We start from the raw sequence: 20,317 nt of genomic DNA, 5'->3' as shown, positions 1-20,317 counted from the left end.
CACTCACTCACTCACTCACTCACTCACTCACTCACTCACTCACTCACTCACTCACTCACTCACTCACTCACTCACTCACTCACTCACTCACTCACTCACTCACTCACTCACTCACTCACTCACACACACACACACACACCGAGAAATACAACATATATGCTCTAAAGGTGGGTATAATCCCTGAGTTAATGTATTTGTGTGACATCACAGTTGCTGTACATAACCTTCACAATAAACTGCCTCCATACGCTTCACTGAACTTTTAACGCTTTGAACCCTCATGGCTGTTTTACCAGCTGCTATTCAAACTTCCACATACCCGAGCGGCCGGATTTGTCTCGAAGGAGCACAGGGTGGGGGAGCCGAAAGTCCAAGGAGTTCAGTGTTAAAAGGGTTAAAATATGCATGCACCAATTTTGTGGAACATGTAATGTTTCACTTGGAATTAATGATATGCAGGGTGGAGCTGTTTTGGTGTGCATATTTTCCTTTAGGATCACACACCTAAATCCCCTTTGAGGAAATGATCCATCTACATAATACTTGTGCAAAAATATGAGGCAGGGTGCTTAATAAAGGAAATATATTGAGAAAATGCTGAGAGGGGAATCCAATAGAGAAGAAAAGGGAAAGTAGGAGGGGTTTTGGAGAATTGGTGGAGATTTGGAATTGGATAAGAATAAGGCAAGGACAGCGAAGAGAGGATGTGTGAGGGAGAGGAAGAACGTCTGAACTATGGGATCTCCGCCAAAGATAAAGTTACACAACCTATCCTTCTTTGTCACCACATTAGGCTCTCCCTCTCATTGGCAGTGCTTCCTGGATACTGAGTTTTTCATCTGAGAAGTTAAATTCAGACCAGCCTTGACTGTGCTTCAATGACATGCCCAGTTGATGTCAATACCTGCTTTTTCTCAAATCTTCTCTGCTGCTCTTTCTCCTCTCTGCGATCTTCAGCTTGATTTCCACCTTGAGCTACCCTACTAAATGCTTTTAAAATGGATAAAATCATTGACATTTACAAGGATGCAAAAACAGATCCTCTCACTTGCAGGCCAGTAAGTTTGCTTCCAGTTCTAAGGAAAGTCATTGAATCTTGTAATCGAAAACAATGTTGTCTTTCCTCTTCTTGAATAGCGTGATCTTTGATTCTGATTAATTTCCAGTTATTCAACTTTGGATGCACTGATGTTTCTCTCTCAACAATGGAGGTCCTGAACTTTAAACAGGAGACCAAGGCTATCTCTCTGTACATATCACAGACCTTTTGCATTGACTGGCACACACTCTGTTGACCAAACTTTCTGTTTGCAGCCTTCAAGGCCACATTCATTTCTGGTTTGCCAATTTCCTTGACACATGCAATCAGCGTTTAGCTCTCAATGGTGTTTTCTTTCATCTCATCTCGCAATGGAGGCTGGACCACCACAAAACAGTGTTTTCAGTCAAGTCGTATTTCTATTATGCATAAATTTCCTCACTGATGCCCAAAAAAACGTTTTTGATATTTTTTTACACTTTGCAGATTATTCCACATTACACTGTACATAACGACAGACTGGTAACAGCTGCCTCCTTTTCATTAGACTGAGAAAGATTCAAATGCTCGTCTGAATCATGAAACGTATCATTCAATCCAGGAAAGTCTCACAATCCTATTTTGTCTCCCTAGAAGAATCATCCATTGAATTAAAACATTTACCTTGATCAACCACTTGAAGAACTTCAGTCCTTAGAACTTCTGGGCCTCACGATCAGCTGCAACTTCTTCTGAGCAGATAATATATCAAAGCTGGCTTCAGAGTAAGCTACAGATGAGGTATTCTCCATGGTGCAAATTCATTCCTTGCTAAATATGGACTGGATGCATGAAATTTCATTCCTGGATTTCTGACCCTTCACTCTTGGAGTCAACATGTTGCCATAAATGAAACCATCACCTCCCATCTTCCAGTAGTGGCTGGAGCCTGGTGTTGGCTCAGTGGTTAGGGTGGCGGCTTGGGATTCTCGGGTCCTGAGTTCAAGCCCCGTCGGCTGCTGAATTGATACACCAGGGGGTTGACTCAGCCTGTCATCATTCTGAGGTCGGCGAAATGAGTACCAGTTCCAGTGTGTGTACTGGTAGAGGGCACTGCATCAGCGACAGTCGCGCTTCAAGAAATGATAGCTACCCTGGCAGCTAAGCTGTCATACGACCACCAGTTGTGGCTGGAGTTTCCTAAAGCAGTGTTTTGGGCTCAGTCTTGTTAACCTCCGCCAGCGAAGATGGATGGAGGTTACTGTTTTCACCCCTGTCTGTGTTTGTTTGTTTGTTTGTGAACAGTATTACGGAAAAACTCCTGGACGGATTTCGACGAAACTTGGTGGGGAGGGGTTAGGTATGGTCCAAGGATCATGCCATTAAATTTTGGACTTGGTCCAAAAAAAAAAACTTAGAAAATTTTGCAACTTTTTTCAAAAAAATTTCGATTTTATTTGAAAAATATTTGAATTTTTTTTTTGCATTTTTACATGTTTTAAGTGATTTCCAACCCAAAAAAAATTGTTAGAGAAAAAAAAAAACAGAAATTTTGCAACTTTTTCAAAAAAATTTCGATTTTTTTTTTTTTGGCATTTCTACATGCGTGTCGATCTAGTTTAGTTTATTCAATCGTGGTTCAGTAGAGTCTGATCCATTTTGACCTTCAATGAATAGGATATCAGGTTCACTTAAGTGACCCAGCAGTATTGGCGGCGGAGGTTTTGCACTCTACCGAGTGCTCCCCCTCTAGTTCCTCATCTGTATTTCTTTCTGATTCTCTGGAAAACCCTCTCTCCCTTTTTGCAGATGTCTCCACATTGTGTCGTACTTACAGTACCCCCATCCATCTACGAGGCAGACATCACCTGCATCTCCCTCTGCTGATCTGGAAATGATTAGCCTCTGGTCTGAAAAATAGAAAAAGCCCTTCAATCCTGGAAAATCTCAGTCTCGCCCTATCACTCCGGAATGATCGTCAAATGAACACACTGATCTATTTCCTTTGTTATCCACTGGAAGAGGTTCAATCTTGAACATTTCGGCCTCACTATTGGTCATGACCTTTTCTGAGCAAATCACATTGCAAAGATGGCCTTCAAAGCAAGCCACAGACTTGCCATCCTTTGTCGATCCAAGTCTTTCCATGGAATATCAGTTACTCACAGTCTACAAGGCCTATGCCCATAATCTCAATGGAATAGTGCTCTCCACTATGGGCTGGTGTCCCAGCATCACATCTGTCTGCTGGATTCTGTAGAATCTAAAGTTCTCAAAATTATTAGAATATCCCATGATGAGGCTGAAGCACAAGGTGTGTTGCTCTCATGCCACCGGCAGGTCAGTCGTCTCTCTGTTTTCTACGTCTATTCTGTAACATTGCTTTGTCTGTTCTCTCAGTCCTCCAATTCTTCCCAGAAAATATAAGCATAGATTTTGAAAATATAACTCTACCAAAGCAATTTTCTGTTGTACAAACTTCTATCAATGCAAGTTTGTGTTATACAAACTTATATACTGTCTGACTCTGCTATTTGCAGGGGATACATCCCTGAAAAATGTCGTGAATGTCAAATCCGCGAATGTCAGGGCATTATTTCAATCTGTTGAAATCTTGGGTCATCTGTTGTGTTTAAGGCCATTGTGCATATTGTCGGCAACAGTTGGGTTGTCCGGTTTCTTGTAAAATGTGAACTTCCACTTTCCCTTTCTCCCATCACCAAAATCAAAAAAGGAAATTAAACGCATTAGCAAATGTAGTGCAGTGGGGCTATAACTTATGCTTGTTAGGAGAATACTATAAGTAGAAAAATGAACCACTCAACTGACAGTTATTCTGAACGTGTAATTTTGCTGCTTGTGCTCTCCATTGAATTAAACTTTTGCTGCATATGTTGTGTACAAGTGTACCAAACCATGTCACACAGCTTTTAAAATATCAATGAATAAAACAGCATAATAAAGTGTTGTTGTCAAAATGCCTTTTAGCAGGTAACTTTGCATAATCGAGTGATAGTTATTTCCCCTATTGCATGATTAGAATAAGCGTGAGGTAATTTAATTGTGATACAGGATATGTGTTATTGTATGGGTAGAAAGCTGCTGTCTCGCCTCCCCACTTTTGTGTGTTGAAAACTGCTTTCCCCTGAAAGTTTTTATTTTATTTTAATGTTTTTTTTATCCCTTAGTAATCTGTCTTTTATGTTGTTTAAAGGGTCAGACCTCCTATCAGGCACTAGCAAAGGCGGGAATGCCACCTTGACACGGAAAACACGCCATTCAATATGGGTGAAAGATCGTGGGGTGGGTTGCCCCACACACAGATTGGGCTGGGGTCAATGGCAGGCAAGCAGGGAGGGGCTAGTGGGAGCAGAGGCTGTAAAAGGAGGCCTGCAAGGAGGCATGACAGCATGACACATCTGCCTGCTGCAGCGTCTTGCCATGCCACCACTTCAGGCCACGCCCACTTTCTCCTCATACTGGCTCCATGTCTGTGGCATGAACTTTTTTCCCTTAAAGGCGTATCTTCATCTGCGACTAAGCTGCGTCTCATCGAGGCGCAGCCAGCTGCATTTTCAGTCCTGTCTGATTCTCTGGTGTATCTACTGAGGTGTGAATGGGGCCTGTTAAGTGTTTAAATATTTAAGGATCTCAAACCATTTGTTCATTCACTCGGGGGCGCATACTGGTTTTGGGATTGGATAAATTGTATTGCTTCATTCTGTTTTCCCACCATTTGTTTTTCAATACACATTATAAATCCACTTGGTCTCTGTGTGATTTGAGTGCTTTGATCGATAGTTGTGTGAGCTATACACATTCGTTAAAGGACAGATTGGGTTCGGGCGACTTGCGCCCAGTACAAACAGTTCCCTACATCCAGCGCGTTATCCGCTCATACAACTATTTGGTTGCTGGGTGTGCTGGAGTACTCGTTTAGCTGATTCAGACATTCCACCAAAGTACGATAGTGTGATGAACAGGCCTGTGACCCTGCTTGCAGTGTCCGACCTTGCGTGACCACTTTGACTGGTTTGTCGGGAGTCAGACCAGGTAACCGGGCCGGCCTGACAACTGTAACAGTATTTTAATTTTTTTTTAATTTTGGCAATGCAGGATTTACAGGACTAGTGAATGGGATTTGTTGATGTAATTACTGCTGGTTTGTGAATTGATTATTTTATTATTCTTTAAAGTGTTTCAGTTGATAATGTACTATTACCATTTCACCTCCTTTAGCAATGGCAGCAGAGAAAGAGGGCACACCACTATTCAAATTTCCACGCTGGAGAGTCAAAGGTAAGCCAATTACCGAGGTGATTGAAACCTACCATTCACTGGGGGCACAGCTCAACGTGCTTCCCTTCTGCTCCCAATTCATCCCAATGGAGGTAATTGATCTACCTCAGCATGGCTCCATCATCTACCATCCCTCATTGCTGCCTCGACATCGAGGAGCCTCGGCAATCAATTGGTGTGTTGACAAAAATGCACCCGACCCTCACTTCAGTTGTCTGCAGTATCTGTTCCTTGTGTCTTTTTAGCTTAGGTGCAAATTGATCAAATGAAGCATTTTAAGAGGTCTTCCAGGTTGCATGTTAGAGTTGTTAGCTTGTATTTTCGCACTGCATGATGACGTTCCCCATGCTGATTTGTGATTTGTTAGCGTGATTGAGATTGTGATAATGGAGGTGTCCACTCTCTGACATCTGATAATTATCATTCCTTATTTGAACTCAGCTATTTTCTCTGGAACATTTATGTCCTGAAATCGAGCCATGAGACATTTCTTTGATTTTTTTTTTCATTGCACTTTCTGTTGATATTCATCATTATGCAAATGAAGTACGTGCGTGGGCAAATCTCACACCTCAAAATGTGTATGCCTTGACTTTTGGTAACATAAGGTACATGTTCATTTAACTTTGTAGGCTTTTGTAATTTTATGAGCTCCTTGAGAGACAAATAGCTATCATTGATTGGCTTCTAGATAACACTAAATGCACTCGACAAAGTGCACCCAAACACATCTAAATGCAAATGCAGGCAGATGTGTTCCAAGTTTAACATTCAGGAAAGTGACGGTGCACTTATTGATGCGATGCCATGCTTGCAAAACGCCAATGTGACAGCTTATTGTCAGGTCAAGAATCAACCCCAGACCACTGGACAACTCAAAGATATGCACCTCTGCACCATCCTGTTGGAGAAAGAAGCAATTATTGTCCATATATTTTTTATGAGCGACTCAATACACCCTATTCACCCAACCACAGGTACCACACTTAGGTGAAAATATACCTCCTATTCGGTATTTGCAATTTGAGATCTAGGAATTGTATATTACTGTAGATCTCCTGCTGCCACATCTGCCACATCAGATCAAGGCACTCAAATCACGCAGAGACCAAGTGGATTTATAGTGTGTATGTGCTGCCACATCAGATCTCCTGGTAGACTATTTTAGTGCTTCAAACAAGCTGCTTGCAATGGCAGAGCAGAAAGCCTGTTTCACATTCCTATTGTGAGGTGTAAGATGGGTTGTGAGAATTTTGGTTTAATCTTTACAGCCATTCTTCATGGTTCTACACACTTCTATGATATTGCTTAAGTTTCAAGACCTCTTTTGTTTTGCAAAAGACAAGGTAATGGTCAGTCACAAGGCAGTTAGGAAACAAATTTAAATAATTTTGTCTGCTTTGATATCATGGCATATGTCACCATGACCAAATTACGTTTTTCCCTCCTTGCATTTGGGTGATGTATTATGTCCAGGGGGGTTTTAGCCCCTACCTGGACGGATGGCCAAACAGTTCTCCCTTGGAGGCCCACAGCCGAGACTCTTGGAGATGAATGCGCGCGCGGGAAAAAAATGGCGGTAAAGGATGGAGGGACATGGGGTGAACTCGACCCACAACAGAATCACGGACACAAGCAACTGAAATGGAATTAAATGGATAATCTAATGGCAGTAATCAAATATGTACAAAGACAATACTTCAGATTATAATAATGAAAGAATAATGTGAGGTAAACTAAACCTAAATCTAATTGAGGCACCTCCACACAGACTTAAATACAGACAAGGGAACACGATAATCAAAGAAAAATCCCTCCTTTAACTCGGCACTTAGCTGTGTGCACAGGGATGGGCTCCCCAAACTTGAAGGTCACCAAAACCGCTTCATCACTGTGTGGGAAAATGCACTCAAAATGGTGCCATTGGTCTCTGGGTGGAAAAACGTACAGGAGGTAATTTGAAGACGGCATTCTATGTCAGGGCTCACAAACCATGGTGTAGCTTATTCTCAAGAGCGATTATGCTGACCATTCCTCTCCCGCACCCGGTCTGTTCACAATGATGGCCCACACGGCAAGACGATCTTCCCCCTCCACCTCTCCACTCTCCCCCACACCTCACTTCCTTCCCTGCCCCTCTCCCCTATCTCTCTCCACCACCCCTCTCTCTTTTCCCCCCTTCTTCCACCCCACCTCCCACTTAGTATTCCTGTCAGTGAAGTGATGGGTGGTATTTGCTGGTGTAGTAATTATATACGCATGGTAACTCTTTATGGTTTAAAACTCGTACATCTGTAAATTTGCTATTGACTTGGTGCCATGTGAGCACATATTTATGGATTTTAATTGGGTAGCTTTATTTAATTTTATACATAGTCGAGGCTCATGGAAGATGTATCACATGAAATGGATCAGGACAGAACAGCCAAAAACGGATGCAAAACACACATGCATGGAGAAGCAAACTCCAAGGAGAAAAAAGCCTGGAAGGGACAAAGCCTGAAAAGAACAGTGGGTGCAAGACCAGAAACGAGAGGTTATAAAGAAGACAGAGGGACCACTGACCTCTCTGCAATGGTGAACTGAGAAACCCACATGCTCAGCTTCAGCGCTGGAGATTCCAACTATCTTTAAGGCCTTGGTTTCCATGGCGTCAAGCTCAGGAAATTATGAAGCAGGGTACCAGCCGAGAGGGGTGAGCAGTACTCCAAGCTGCGAACAAAGGCCTTGTAGATAGATTGGAGTTCAGGAGTGCCAAGGAAAGACTTTGTACAATGGAGGATGCCCAGTTGGCAGTTGGCTTTGGAGGCCAACGTTGAAATGTGGTTTGCCGAAGAAAGATGGTGAGATTAATAGTGAGACCTAGGAATTTGAATGACTGAACCTCCTCAAGAGGATTGTTAAGAAAGTAGATCAGCACAGCATCTAGGACAGTTAAATTGTCATGAGGCAAATACACGTATCGTTCAAATTGAAAATCGCGTTAAGCTTCCAGACTTTTGTCATTATGTATATTGAGAAAAAGAGTGAAACAATTGTGAATGGACCATATTCTTCCTGAAATAATTATTCACACCTTTTTGTTTAAGCAGCAGAATGTTCAGAAATACATTTATTTACATTTATCGAACTCATGGATGAGGAACGTTTCTGTGTTTCAGGGTAGGAACAGTAGCCTATTAGACAGACTAAGGCCTCAGTCACATTTGCTCTACAGCGGCCGTACGCCCTCTGAATTGACAGAAACATGCGGCGGCCGCAGAGAAACTGAGGTGGCTGGAGGGCGGCCCTACGCCGTTTGGCTATATTTTACAGGCCGTAGGGTCGCCGTGGAATGAAATCGCGGAGTTAAAACTTTTTTTTCATTTCTACGCTCGCCGTGGCAATTGCACAAGCCAAGCTATGACTTAGATGTGTTCCACGTCGACCGTACATAGAGCGTGCGGTGGGCTTACGTTTTCCGTGCGGCTGCCGTAAGCTCTTCTCAATAAAAAATGAATTTTCCCAACCCCCAAAAAATTACAGCGGCTGCACTATTTACACGGTCGCCGTACAGTGGCCTTGCGGTTTGTGTGACTACCTGTGGGCAACGCAAGGTCGACGCACAGTTTCCCTACGCCCGCCGTGCACCTACGTACGGCCTCCGTGGCAGTCTGCGTCGACCGTGCGTCCACCGTGCGCTACCACTAGAGATCGGAGTATAGTTGTTTGCCTATACACAGTGGTGTCCCCAGAATCTGAATGCAATTAGTTCCTGGAGGCTGTTCGGATTGTAGTGTAGCAACACAGCAAACCTGTTGTGCATTTTGTGATACAAGCACCAAATTTGGCACAAATGTACATTAATATGTTGCGAACATTTTCAGATATTGGGCCACTTGAAATTCTCTCTTTATGTCCGCCATATTGGATTTCAAAATGGCCGCCACTTGAAATCTACATTTGCTATTATCTCTCGACGTAATGCAGCTATTGACTTGATTCTGGTGTCTAAATGTATGTTTTTGGGGGCAAGGAATCCAATGGTACCATTTTAAACTTAATATTATCTATCACAGTCTGTTATATAATTTTGTTTGGAAATTATCGAGGCAAATATTGGATTCAACACAATACTTTGAAAAGAATGTCTTAGTTCTGTAAATGTCTTAGTTATATTGACATGCGACATGGTCTAGTATTTGAGGCTAGGTGTACTGGTATCTGAGGCTAAGTATATACCGGTACTGAAGATACGTGTACATAAACAGTGTCATGTTAACAAGTTCAGAATTGCCACAAGTGCATGTATGTTATTGACTCATCGTCATGTGCAGTCCCCTTCACACACACAGAGGGCTGTGCACTGAAGGGCAGCCTTTTTGCACTTGCAGCACCTCACACACCCTTTCTTGCACTTGCAAGAAGCCAGCTCAATGCAGCTGTGAGCTGCCTCAGTTAGCCTGGTCCAGTAAGGTGTGTACTGTCCTTCTGCAGTCCTTGACCAACCCCAGTTGGTTGGTGGAGGGAGCTCTGGTGCTGGCAGCAGTATCTGACCCCACACTTGTCCACCTTGATACACTGCCCTCTTGACATGTTCCTCCAGAGCTGCCTTCATTGGAGGGATGAGCTGCACATTGTTCTTCCTTGCGAAGAGTTTCCTCCTGGCCTTGTCAATGTCTGTGCATTTGCTGGTTTGATCATACAACAGGATCACGAACCTCTCGATGATGCGCATTGCATCGTCTGGTATGTCACGAGGTGCAGAGGACAGCAGCAGCAGCGCCTCAGTGAGTTCTGGCAGTACCATCCAGACTGCCCACGCAGTCTTCTTACCATGTCTATGAAAACTAGACACAGTGTCGCATCCAGTTAGAGCGTGGAACATTGGCAGTGCACGAGCCTTCTCTCGTCCCAATCCAGCTGCTATTTGGTGTGCTGCTAGGTATCGGAAACTCTGGCCTGTTCCGAATGCCAGCCACAGTTTGTCTTCTGGTTGCAACTCCTGTGCCAGGGACACTGCCAGCACCACAACATCGGTGTCTACAGTCCGGATGAGTATTGCATGGTGTCCATGCTGGACTGCGTGCGATGCATGCAGCAACATCCGACTGTCAGCTTCTTCATAGTTACATGGGGCGAGTGAGGTCAGATCTGGCAGTAGTGGCTTGCTGAGCACTGCCTCTCCATCAGTAATGACGAGTTGCTTGTCCTCCTGGTCAAACCATTCCATGAGAGCTGCTGAGAGGAACCTGAACAGCTCAGTCTTGTTGCTGTCCACTCGTAGGAAGTTCTGCCAGTCTCCTGGTATGGCCGCGGCAGCCACCACACGTCTCCGCACACCTTGTCCCCGCTTTGCACGTGTACTACCTTTCAGTGAATCAGCAAGGTAAGTATCCCAGACTAGATCCAGGCGTGACACTGTTTGCAGCTTCGTGGACATATATGGGATGAAGATCTGTTGTGCATACTCTTCAAAGGTCTTTGATGCAGCCGGTTTCAGCATCTAGACGATGGCTGCTCCATCAAGCACAATACAGGTCGTGACAGGAGTCTCTGTCTTTGCGTCGGAGACTTCTTCCAAGCATGTGAGGAGATCACTCTTGGTACCAGTGCAGAGGCTTCCACCATCAGACATTGCAGGAGGACATGCCTGATTCTCATGACAAAAGAACTCCTCAAGGTTTCCATCCCTCGTCTGGCAGCCAATGTACAGGCGTGCGAAGAGTTCATGGTCATTCTTGATGGAGGCGAGCTGTTGCTGACCGATGCTCTGGCTTCTTGGAGTGGAAGTGCTGAACACCTTCAGCTTGTTACGAGGAATTGGTGCGTCCACTGCCTTTATTCTGTCCAACAGACACTCTCTGGTGAAAGCCTCGAACTGCTCTTGGCCAATCCTCTTGGCATTCATCATGGTCTCCACAGCAGCAGGATATGCGATCTCCTTTGTGTCCAGTTTGACTACATCCTGACTCTCCTCCTCGAATGGGTTGCCCATCTCCTCTATGACACCGACGAGAGAGTGAACATCTTTCACAAATGAGGCCTGTACACTTGGTACTTGTACTGTACTGTACTGTACTGTATTGAATCCAATATTTGCCTCGATAATTTTCAAATAAAATTATATAACAGACTGTGATAGATAATATTAAGTTGAAAATGGTACCATTGGATTCCTTGCCCCCAAAAACATACATTTAGATACCAGAATCAAGTCAATAGCTGCATTACGTCCAGAGATAATAGCAAATGTAGATTTCAAGTGGTGGCCATTTTGAAATCCAATATGGCGGACATAAAGAGAGAATTTCAAGTGGCCCAATATCTGAAAATGTTCGCAACATATTAATGTACATTTGTGCCAAATTTGGTGCTTGTATCACAGAATGCACAATTCTTTTGAATATTTGGGCGAAGCCACCCCACTATTGCAAAAAGTTCGGATGCAAAAAATATTTTCCCAATAAGAAATAATAGAAAGTGAATTAATCCGTTCGTGGACCCAAAGAAAACCCACTTTCAAGACACTTTAAACTGAAATTCCCCATGTTTAAGGTAAAATAGGATGAGTAAATGACTTTCGGTGGCGGTGTATTGTATGAAAACTGGTACAATCACCACATCCAAAGGTCCACACAGGCTCGAGCTCTGGCCTGGGTTCTGATCGCTCGCTTACTCTGCGAGAGCGCTGCCCCCAGGGCAGCTCATCAAACATGATGCCCCCAGAACCACAATCACTTTCATCAAACGCATCGGGCTGACGTAATCATGGATATTAAAAATTACAACCGGTTTTGCTGTGAAATTCAATCCTTGCCCAACAGTCCGTCACACCACGTGATCGGATTGCTTTTTTTGTTAATAATTAAAACACAAGATGATTAAAAAAAAATGAAGGTGAAAACACGAGGTAAGGCCGAAGTCACATTTGGCTTGGCGCCCGGAGGGTCTACAAAATGTACGGACACTCGCAATTATAAAGCGGCCGCAGTATTTCCACGGTCACACAATGTAGCAGTCACACATGTTTTTATTTTTTGGGTAGACGCACGGCATATTTATAAATTGTGGAGACCGAAAACGTGGGGGTGCCGTAATTTTTTGGGGGTTGGAAAAATTCATTGTTCATTAAGAAGAGCTTACGGCAGCCGCACGGAAAACTCAAGCCCACCGTACGCCCTACGTACGGTCGACGTGGAACACATCTACGTCATAGCTTGGCTTTGTCGAATTGCTACGGCGAGCGTAGAAATGAAAAAAGTTATAACTTCGCAGTTATAATTTCACGGCGCCCCTACGGCCTGTAAAATATAGACAAACGGCGTAGGGCCACCCTAAGGCCACCTCAGTTTCTCTGCGGCCGCCGCACGTTTCTGTCAATTCAGAGGGCGTACGGCCGCCTTATCCTCGCCGTAGAGCAAATGTGACTGAGTACTTCCACCGATGAACTGAATGAACAAAGCGCGAAGATGCGGGTCGAACAGGTGGGGAAGACACGTGAACAAACATGAACGCTACGTTTTGTTCGATTTTTAAAAAAAATGTATTGGGTTTTTAGGGCCAAACTTTCTCGAAAAAATTGTTCGGATTCCAATTTGTTCAAACAGCTTGGCCGTTCGGATTCTGGGAGTACCACAGTATATTCTAGTTATAGTATATTCAGTTGTATATATACCGGTATATTTTTATTTCAGTAAAAGAAAGGACTGATATATATATATATATATATATATATATATATATATATATATATATATATATATATATATATATATATATATATATATATAATATACCCACTCGTTACCGTCCGTCTGGCCGCACGTTCGCCTTAGGCCCCCCTGCGGTCGCCTTGCGGGCACCTTGAGGTCTCCTTGCGTCTGCCTTGAAAATTGTATTGCCGCCGCAGGGATGCCCTAAGGTCACCGTGTGACATCAAATCAAAGACCGTCCGGCACCCCCACGTTTTCAGTCTCCACAATTTATAAAGACTCTGTGCGGCTACCCGAAAAATAAAAGCATTTGTGACTGCTACATTGTGTGACCGTGGAAATACTGCAGCCGCCGTAGAATTGCTCGTGGCCGCAGATTTTGGAGACCCCACGGCGGCCGTGGCAAATGTGACCTAGGCCTTACTGACAGACAGAGAGCACTCGCCTATCTTATAAATATTTTCAAATGTTTGTTCATTTGTTAATTGCAAAATCGAAGAATTTTTTTCAAGTATATTGGTCAGTCTTTGTTTGTTTGTTTGTCTGTCAATCACCTACAGGTTACAATTTAAAACCGATCTTCACGAAACTTCACCATGTTGTAGAGGTAGTCTCAACTGAGAAGCCCATTGATTTTGAGGTCAAAGTCATCTTGAGGTCAAATTTCTCAAATTGTCATTTTTTCATCCGATTGACTTGAAATTTGAACAGGCTTTGCATATTGCTTGACTGAATTGGGAAATCAACTATTTTTGAGATTAAAAGGTCAAACTTCTAAAATCAGCAAATTTAATTTGAAAAATCGTCAATTTTCATCCAATTAACCTGAATATTAAGCAACAATTGCATCGTGCATCACTGAATTTGGAAACCGACTATTGTTAAGGTCCAAAGGTAAACTCAAGGTCAAACTTTAAAAAGCATCAATTTAAATATTAAAAAGAATCAATTTTCATCCGATTGACCTGAGCTTTGATTAAGATTGTCAGTTTTAATCAAAATGAAATGGACAATTTGATGTATCTATGGCAACCCTTGTAGAGGGGGTGGATTTTGCAAGTATCCTGCTCTGCATGACATCTTTTTTCTTGTTTGTGTTTTTGTGCATTTGTACATTGTCCTTTCACGTGCGAACCAGAGCAAACCTAGAGTCCCCAGATTTTGGGTGTCGGTACTTCAGAATGTGGTCAAGATTGTAAGCTACCACACGTTGGCCTTGCCATCCATTTTGAGGTCACCAAAGGCTGTTCTGAAGTGTACATTGGGATGTTGATCAGTTGGACAGTGCTGCTGCTGACCCTCAGGAAAAATGTAACCACCATGAGGCCAATAACTCCATTACTTTTCAATGTTCAACATGTCCTCAAATTACTAATGGGAAAAGATCTGCACCGAGCCAAGCAGCGCAGGGTATCCCCTCCAACCTCTAATGCCCGGTAGCCCCAACCCTTCACCCCTCTCCCCCAACGCCCTCCCCCCGCTATAATATATATATATATATATATATATATATATATATATATATATATATATATATATATATATATATATATATATATATCTGGATGAGGACATGAGCAGACAATGGACAAGCGCATATGGATTTTAACTTGGGTTCCCTGTACATCATAAGCCATCCATTCAGGTGAGAACACTAAATAGGCTGACTAAATACTAAACAAAATTCTAAACTAAATGTTCTAAACTAAATTTAGAACACTAAATAGTCATTTTGCAGATTGATGGTAATGCATGGGTACCAATTAAGTGTGACACTTCCTGCCAACAGGACACTTATCCACGGTGACAAAAAGGGTGGATTCACGGTGTTCTGGGCGGATGATGGTCTTGACACCGGACCTATATTGCTACAGCGTGAGTGTGACGTGGCAGCAGATGAGACAGTTGACTCTCTGTACAACCGGTTTCTTTTTCCTGAAGGCATCAAAGGCATGGTACGTTTCTTAAAAATATGTAATGAGTTTCAAATTGGTGTTGAAGTTGAGCGATATGAACTTTTTTTGTATTTGAGCAGCATTTTGTTTATCTGGAGAATTTTGTGTTGCCCTGAATAGCTTTTTGTAAATCGATCATATGAACAGGTCAGGTCAGGTATGGGAGCATGTGCCGGCGCCGAGCAATGCGTCGTTGCATCCACTTTCCAGCGGTACTCCAAGAGCCTCCATCTGGCCATCCCCATCTCTTTAATATGCTGATCAATCTGCTGCAACCACGAGGAACATGGTCGGCCCATTGGCCTCCTCCACTCATGAGGCTCGCTTGCAAAGAGAATCTGGTGAGCAGGATCAGCATCAGGAAAATGAGCCACATGTCCATACAGCCACAGCTGAGGCCCACGGACTCGGCAGGTAACAAATCTCATGTGAGACTCTCTCAGCAACTGCTCGTTAGACACAAAGTCTGACCAGCAATAGCCAAGGATTCTCCGAAGAGACCTGGTAGCAAAGGAATTAAGTCTCCATCTCAGATCCCTGGTCAGAGTCCAAGTCTCACATCCATAGAGCAAGACTGGAAGCACCAAGGACCTGAAGACTCGGACTTTCATCCTCCCGCACAGGTACCGGCAGCACTACACCCCATGATCTAGTGAATTCATGACTCCCCAGGCCCGACCCAGACGTCTGTTGACCTCTGGCTCACAGTCAGCAGAGACACGAATATCACTGCCAAGGTAAGTGAATCTCTCCATGACCTCAACATCCTCATCACAAACAGACACAGACAGGATAGCAGCATCCAAGATGTCATTGAAAGCCTGGATCTTAGTTTTGACCCAGGAAACCCATAATCCCAGCGGCTCCGACTCGTCATTCAGCACCTCGAAGGCCCCCAAAAGGATATCTGGAGTCTCCACAAAGATGACTGCATCATCTACGAAATCAAGGTCAGAGATTTTGGGCATTCCTAAACGATGCACCGCAGCTTGATCTCTCTGACATCCTCCCCACAATCCAGTCCAGTCCATACACGTGCTGAAAAGTGTGGGGGTCAGTGCACACATTTCTGACGAACTCCAGTAACAACTGGAACTAAGTCAGAGATGGGATCACCACATCTCACAGAACTCTCAGTACCAGAGTATAGTTCATACATCAGGTTGATCAGTTTTGGTGGCACCCCACGCAGACCAAGAATCCTCCAGAAGGCAACCCGATTCACTGAATCAAATGCTTTACAGAGATCAACATGGGCTGCAAGCAGCCCCTGCCGATACTCTCGTCTGTGTTCGGTGAGGAACCAAAGAGCAAGGATACGGTCAGTCGTTGATCTCTTTGGTGTAAAGCCTGACTGCTCTGGATGCTGGTGCTCAAGCAGATGGTGGCGAACCCTATCAATAATTATCTGAGCAAAGACTTTGCCTGGCACTGAGAGCAGCGTCACCCCTCGGTAGTTGTTGCAGTCTTGGCGATTACCCTTCCCTTTCCAGAGAGCGACAACGAGGCTCCTCTTCCAGTCAGTTGGGATGATGCCTGTGTTCCAGGCAGAGCACAGAACTGTATGCAATGACACGCGTACAGCATTTCCACCAGCCTTGAAAAGTTCAGCATGGATGCCACAGATCCCTGGAGCCTTACCCCATTTCAACCGCTTCACCGCAGCCTGTGTTTCCACAAACGAAGGTGGACAACAGTTGATTGGAGGGTCAGCAATAGGGATAGTAACAACCCTGACATCCAACTCGACAGCTGGTGGATCAGCCTGGTGCAGTCGCTCAAAGTAATTGGCCCAGCGGGCCTTCATTTCAGACTCTAAATCACAACATGCAATATTATTATTTATACAACATTATTTACATCATTGTCCTGTCTGTTGGAATTGGTGTCAAGATGAGAGTGAATTTTCGATCACAGACCATGAGAATAAAGTACAAAATCAGGGAAAATCACATTGATGACCATGGTTGATAAAACATCAGTAAAGAAATAGATGAGGGATATTGTTCGAGAAAGAAGGTTCTGTTGGATAGTAATAGGCAGCAACAGCATGCAGTTTAGCTCGACGGTTTCATGGCATCGCTTCTGCAACCCTTTTTGTACACCTCATTCCATGTCATTACTGGTTCAACATCAATGTTTCTCAGCTAACGAAGCATATAAAATTAACAAGCAGGGATACCCGGCATTTCCAGGCAACGCTGAGTCGCTCCGCCCACGCCTCCCTCCAGACTCCCACCCTACTCCTTCCCCTCCCCCCTCCTCTCTGGACTTCGACTCCACCTCTTCCCTTGCTTCCTCCCACCCCAATTCCTCCAGACTGCTACCCCACCCCTTCCTTTCCTCCACCAACCCCACCCTTCCCCTCCCTCCTCCCACAAAGGAATTTTTGCAGGGTTTTTAACCACATTTGGGAAAATAAACAATTTAAATAAAACCCGCTTTCAATTCTTACCCACTTCTAACTTGCCATGTGTTGTCAAAGTCTGCCCTCTGAGGGACAAATTCATCGATATGGCTGAAAGAGTCATGGTCTCGATCTCTCGATGTTTATCTTCATCGCAAATGCGATGAATCTGGGGAGTGTTCAGTTCCCTCGTTCATTGTGGAGCGCTCGCCAAGTGGCTTAAGTCGAGCAAGCACTCCATTTGAAACCCTTGATAAGGAACGGCTGGCTTGGCAAGCTCTAGCTAGCTGCTTGATACCTGAATACACCCCTTGACATCTCCATAAGCATACATTACATACAGAACGTTGACCAAATGACAGGTTTTGAATTATAGAGTTCAAATATTTATCATGAGTGTTTTTGTTGTTGTGAAAATGTACCTTGTTCGGTTTATGTGTACGTAATAAACATCTCTCAGGAATTTCCCTGGCGGCTTTCCGACATGACTTCCCAAATTACATACTTATTCGGGAGTGACACAGGATGTCATTTTGTACGCAGGCGTTTCATGATCAAGCCGATTTTCGACGCCTCTAATGTGCATTTACTTCACATATGTGAATTGCACATCCATCAGTTTGTTGATAAGCCTTGAAAAGTCGGGTGAAAACCAAAAGTTAAAAAAAAAAAAAATGAAAGACCACTTTTCCTTTTCTCTGCTTTATGAGAATTGATGAACTTTCATTGGGCAATTTGTATATTAAACCGGTGCCGCAATCGCTGCAAACAAAACATGCATTACCTTTTTTGAGTTGTAATCACAATGTACTTTTGTTTCCTCAAAAGGGTACCTTGATGTAATGATGGAAGACACGTTTTTCAGTCTTTTAATTTACATCAGAGGCAGTTATAAACCCTCAGAGCTATATGCAGCGAAAAAGATGGCAGCGATAGCTGGGCTGCTGCAAGAAAAAATGTGGCCTAGCGAATGTGCAGTGCTTCTGACGCTGGGGGAGGGAGGGGAAGCGGTGACCTGTAGAATGGGTGACACTTTTTATCCACAGACACAAACTCAGATATATATATATATATATATATATATATATATATATATATATATATATATATATATATATATATATATGTATATATATATACACACACACACGTCATTGAAAGCCTCGATATATCTATATATGAAGTCAATATATATGTATTAAAGAAAAAGAAGGAGCTTCGTACCAAAAGTAAAAAAACTTGATCAACTCCGCTAATTTGAGCAAAAAAGGCGAGAGCAGACCCGGTCTCAGGCCCAAAACGGACAGAACAGAAGGAGCCTGACACACTTGGGCACTGTGTACTGCCATACTACCCGGGTCTTTCTGAAAGGATTGGCAGGATAGTACGTGGTGCACTGATTGGTGTAGCCTACAAGCCTCTACACACCATCAGTAATGTCATCTGAAAACTAAAGGACCCTTAACTTGTGATAAATCTGGAGTAGTTTACCATTCATCATGCAAAAACTGTGACCAACTTTACATTGGTGAAACTGGAAGAAATTTGAAACGATTATATCAGTGGTTTTCAAACTTTTTTTTAGTGGCGACTCAATTTCAGAACCTCTCTACATGGCGTGACCCAAAAGATTCAAAACCCAATTCATAATATATAAGATAAGATTTCATGTGACACAAGAACATTTACTGTTTACTTTATTCACCATCGTCATGTTTTCATAGACGAGTAAACGGAGAATAGCCGACAGTATCCAAATAGTACAGTTGAATGTTTCAGAAGTTTAGTCCGAATGACATTTAGATACAGTGGGGAGAACAAGTATTTGATACACTGCCGATTTTGCAGGTTTTCCAACTTACAAAGCACGTAGAGGTCTGTAATTTTTATCATAGGTACACTTCAACTGTGAAAGACGGAATCTAAAACAAAAATCCTGAAAATCACATTGTATGATTTTTGAATAATTAATTTGCATTTTATTGCATGAAATAAGAATTTGATAACCCACCAACCAGTAAGAATTCTGGCTCTCACAGACCTGTTAGTTTTGTCTTTAAGAAGCCCTCCCATTCTCCACTCATGACCTGTATTAACTGCACCTGTTTGAACTCGTTATCTGCATAAAAGACAGCTGTCCACACTCAATCAATCAAACTCCAACCTCTCCACAATGGGCAAGACCAGAGAGCTGTCTAAGGACATCAGGGACAAAATTGTAGACTTGCACAAGGCTGGGATGGGCTACAGGACAATAGGCAAGCAGCTTGGTGAGAAGGCAACAACTGTTGGCGCAATTATTAGAAAATGGAAGAAGTTCAAGATAACAGTCAATCTCCCTCGGTCTGGGGCTCCATGCAAGATCTCACCTCGTGGAGCCTCAATGATCATGAGAAAGGTGAGGAATCAGCCCAGAACTACACGGCAGGACGTGGTCAATGACCTGAAGAGAGCTGGGACCACAGTATCAAAGAAAACCATAATTAAGACAGTACGCCGTCATGGATTAAAATCCTGCAGCGCACGCAAGGTCCCTCTGCTCAAGCCAGCGCATGTCCGGGCCCGTCTGAAGTTTGCCAATGACCATCTGGATGATCCAGAGGAGGAATGGGAGAAGGTCATCTGATCTGATGAGACCAAAATAGAGCTTTTTGATTTAAACTACACTCGCTGTGTTTGGAGGAAGAAGAAGGATGAGTACAACCCCAAGAACACCATCCCAACCGTGAAGCATGGAGGTGGAAACATCATTCTTTGGGGATGCTTTTCTGCAAAGGGGACAGGACGACTGCACCGTATTGAGGGGAGGATGGATGGGGCCATGTATCGCGAGATCTTGGCCAACAACCTCCTTCCCTCAACAAGAGCATTGAAGATGGGGCGTGGCTGGGTCTTCCAGCATGACAACGACCCGAAACACACAGCCAGGGCAACTAAGGAGTGG

General features: G+C 43.6%; 1 protein-coding gene across 1 annotated transcript in view; it reads left to right on the top strand.

Moving 5' to 3' along the window:
* The window catches only part of LOC147020217 (mitochondrial 10-formyltetrahydrofolate dehydrogenase-like), a 271,323-nt gene that overhangs the window by 24,039 nt on the left and 226,967 nt on the right, over positions 1-20,317 (top strand). The window contains exons 3-4 of the mRNA XM_085893782.1: positions 5,258-5,492; positions 14,801-14,966. Of these exons, the coding sequence (XP_085749908.1) occupies positions 5,258-5,492; positions 14,801-14,966 (401 nt within the window). The remainder of the gene's footprint in view (positions 1-5,257; positions 5,493-14,800; positions 14,967-20,317) is intronic.

This window comes from Eptatretus burgeri, chromosome 9, assembly GCF_056783735.1.
Source record: "Eptatretus burgeri isolate ZD-2024b chromosome 9, Ebu_testis_v1, whole genome shotgun sequence".
Lineage (NCBI taxonomy): Eukaryota > Metazoa > Chordata > Myxini > Myxiniformes > Myxinidae > Eptatretus > Eptatretus burgeri.
Note: the sequence above shows the minus strand (reverse complement) of the source record. Positions and strands in the feature narration are given on the sequence as shown.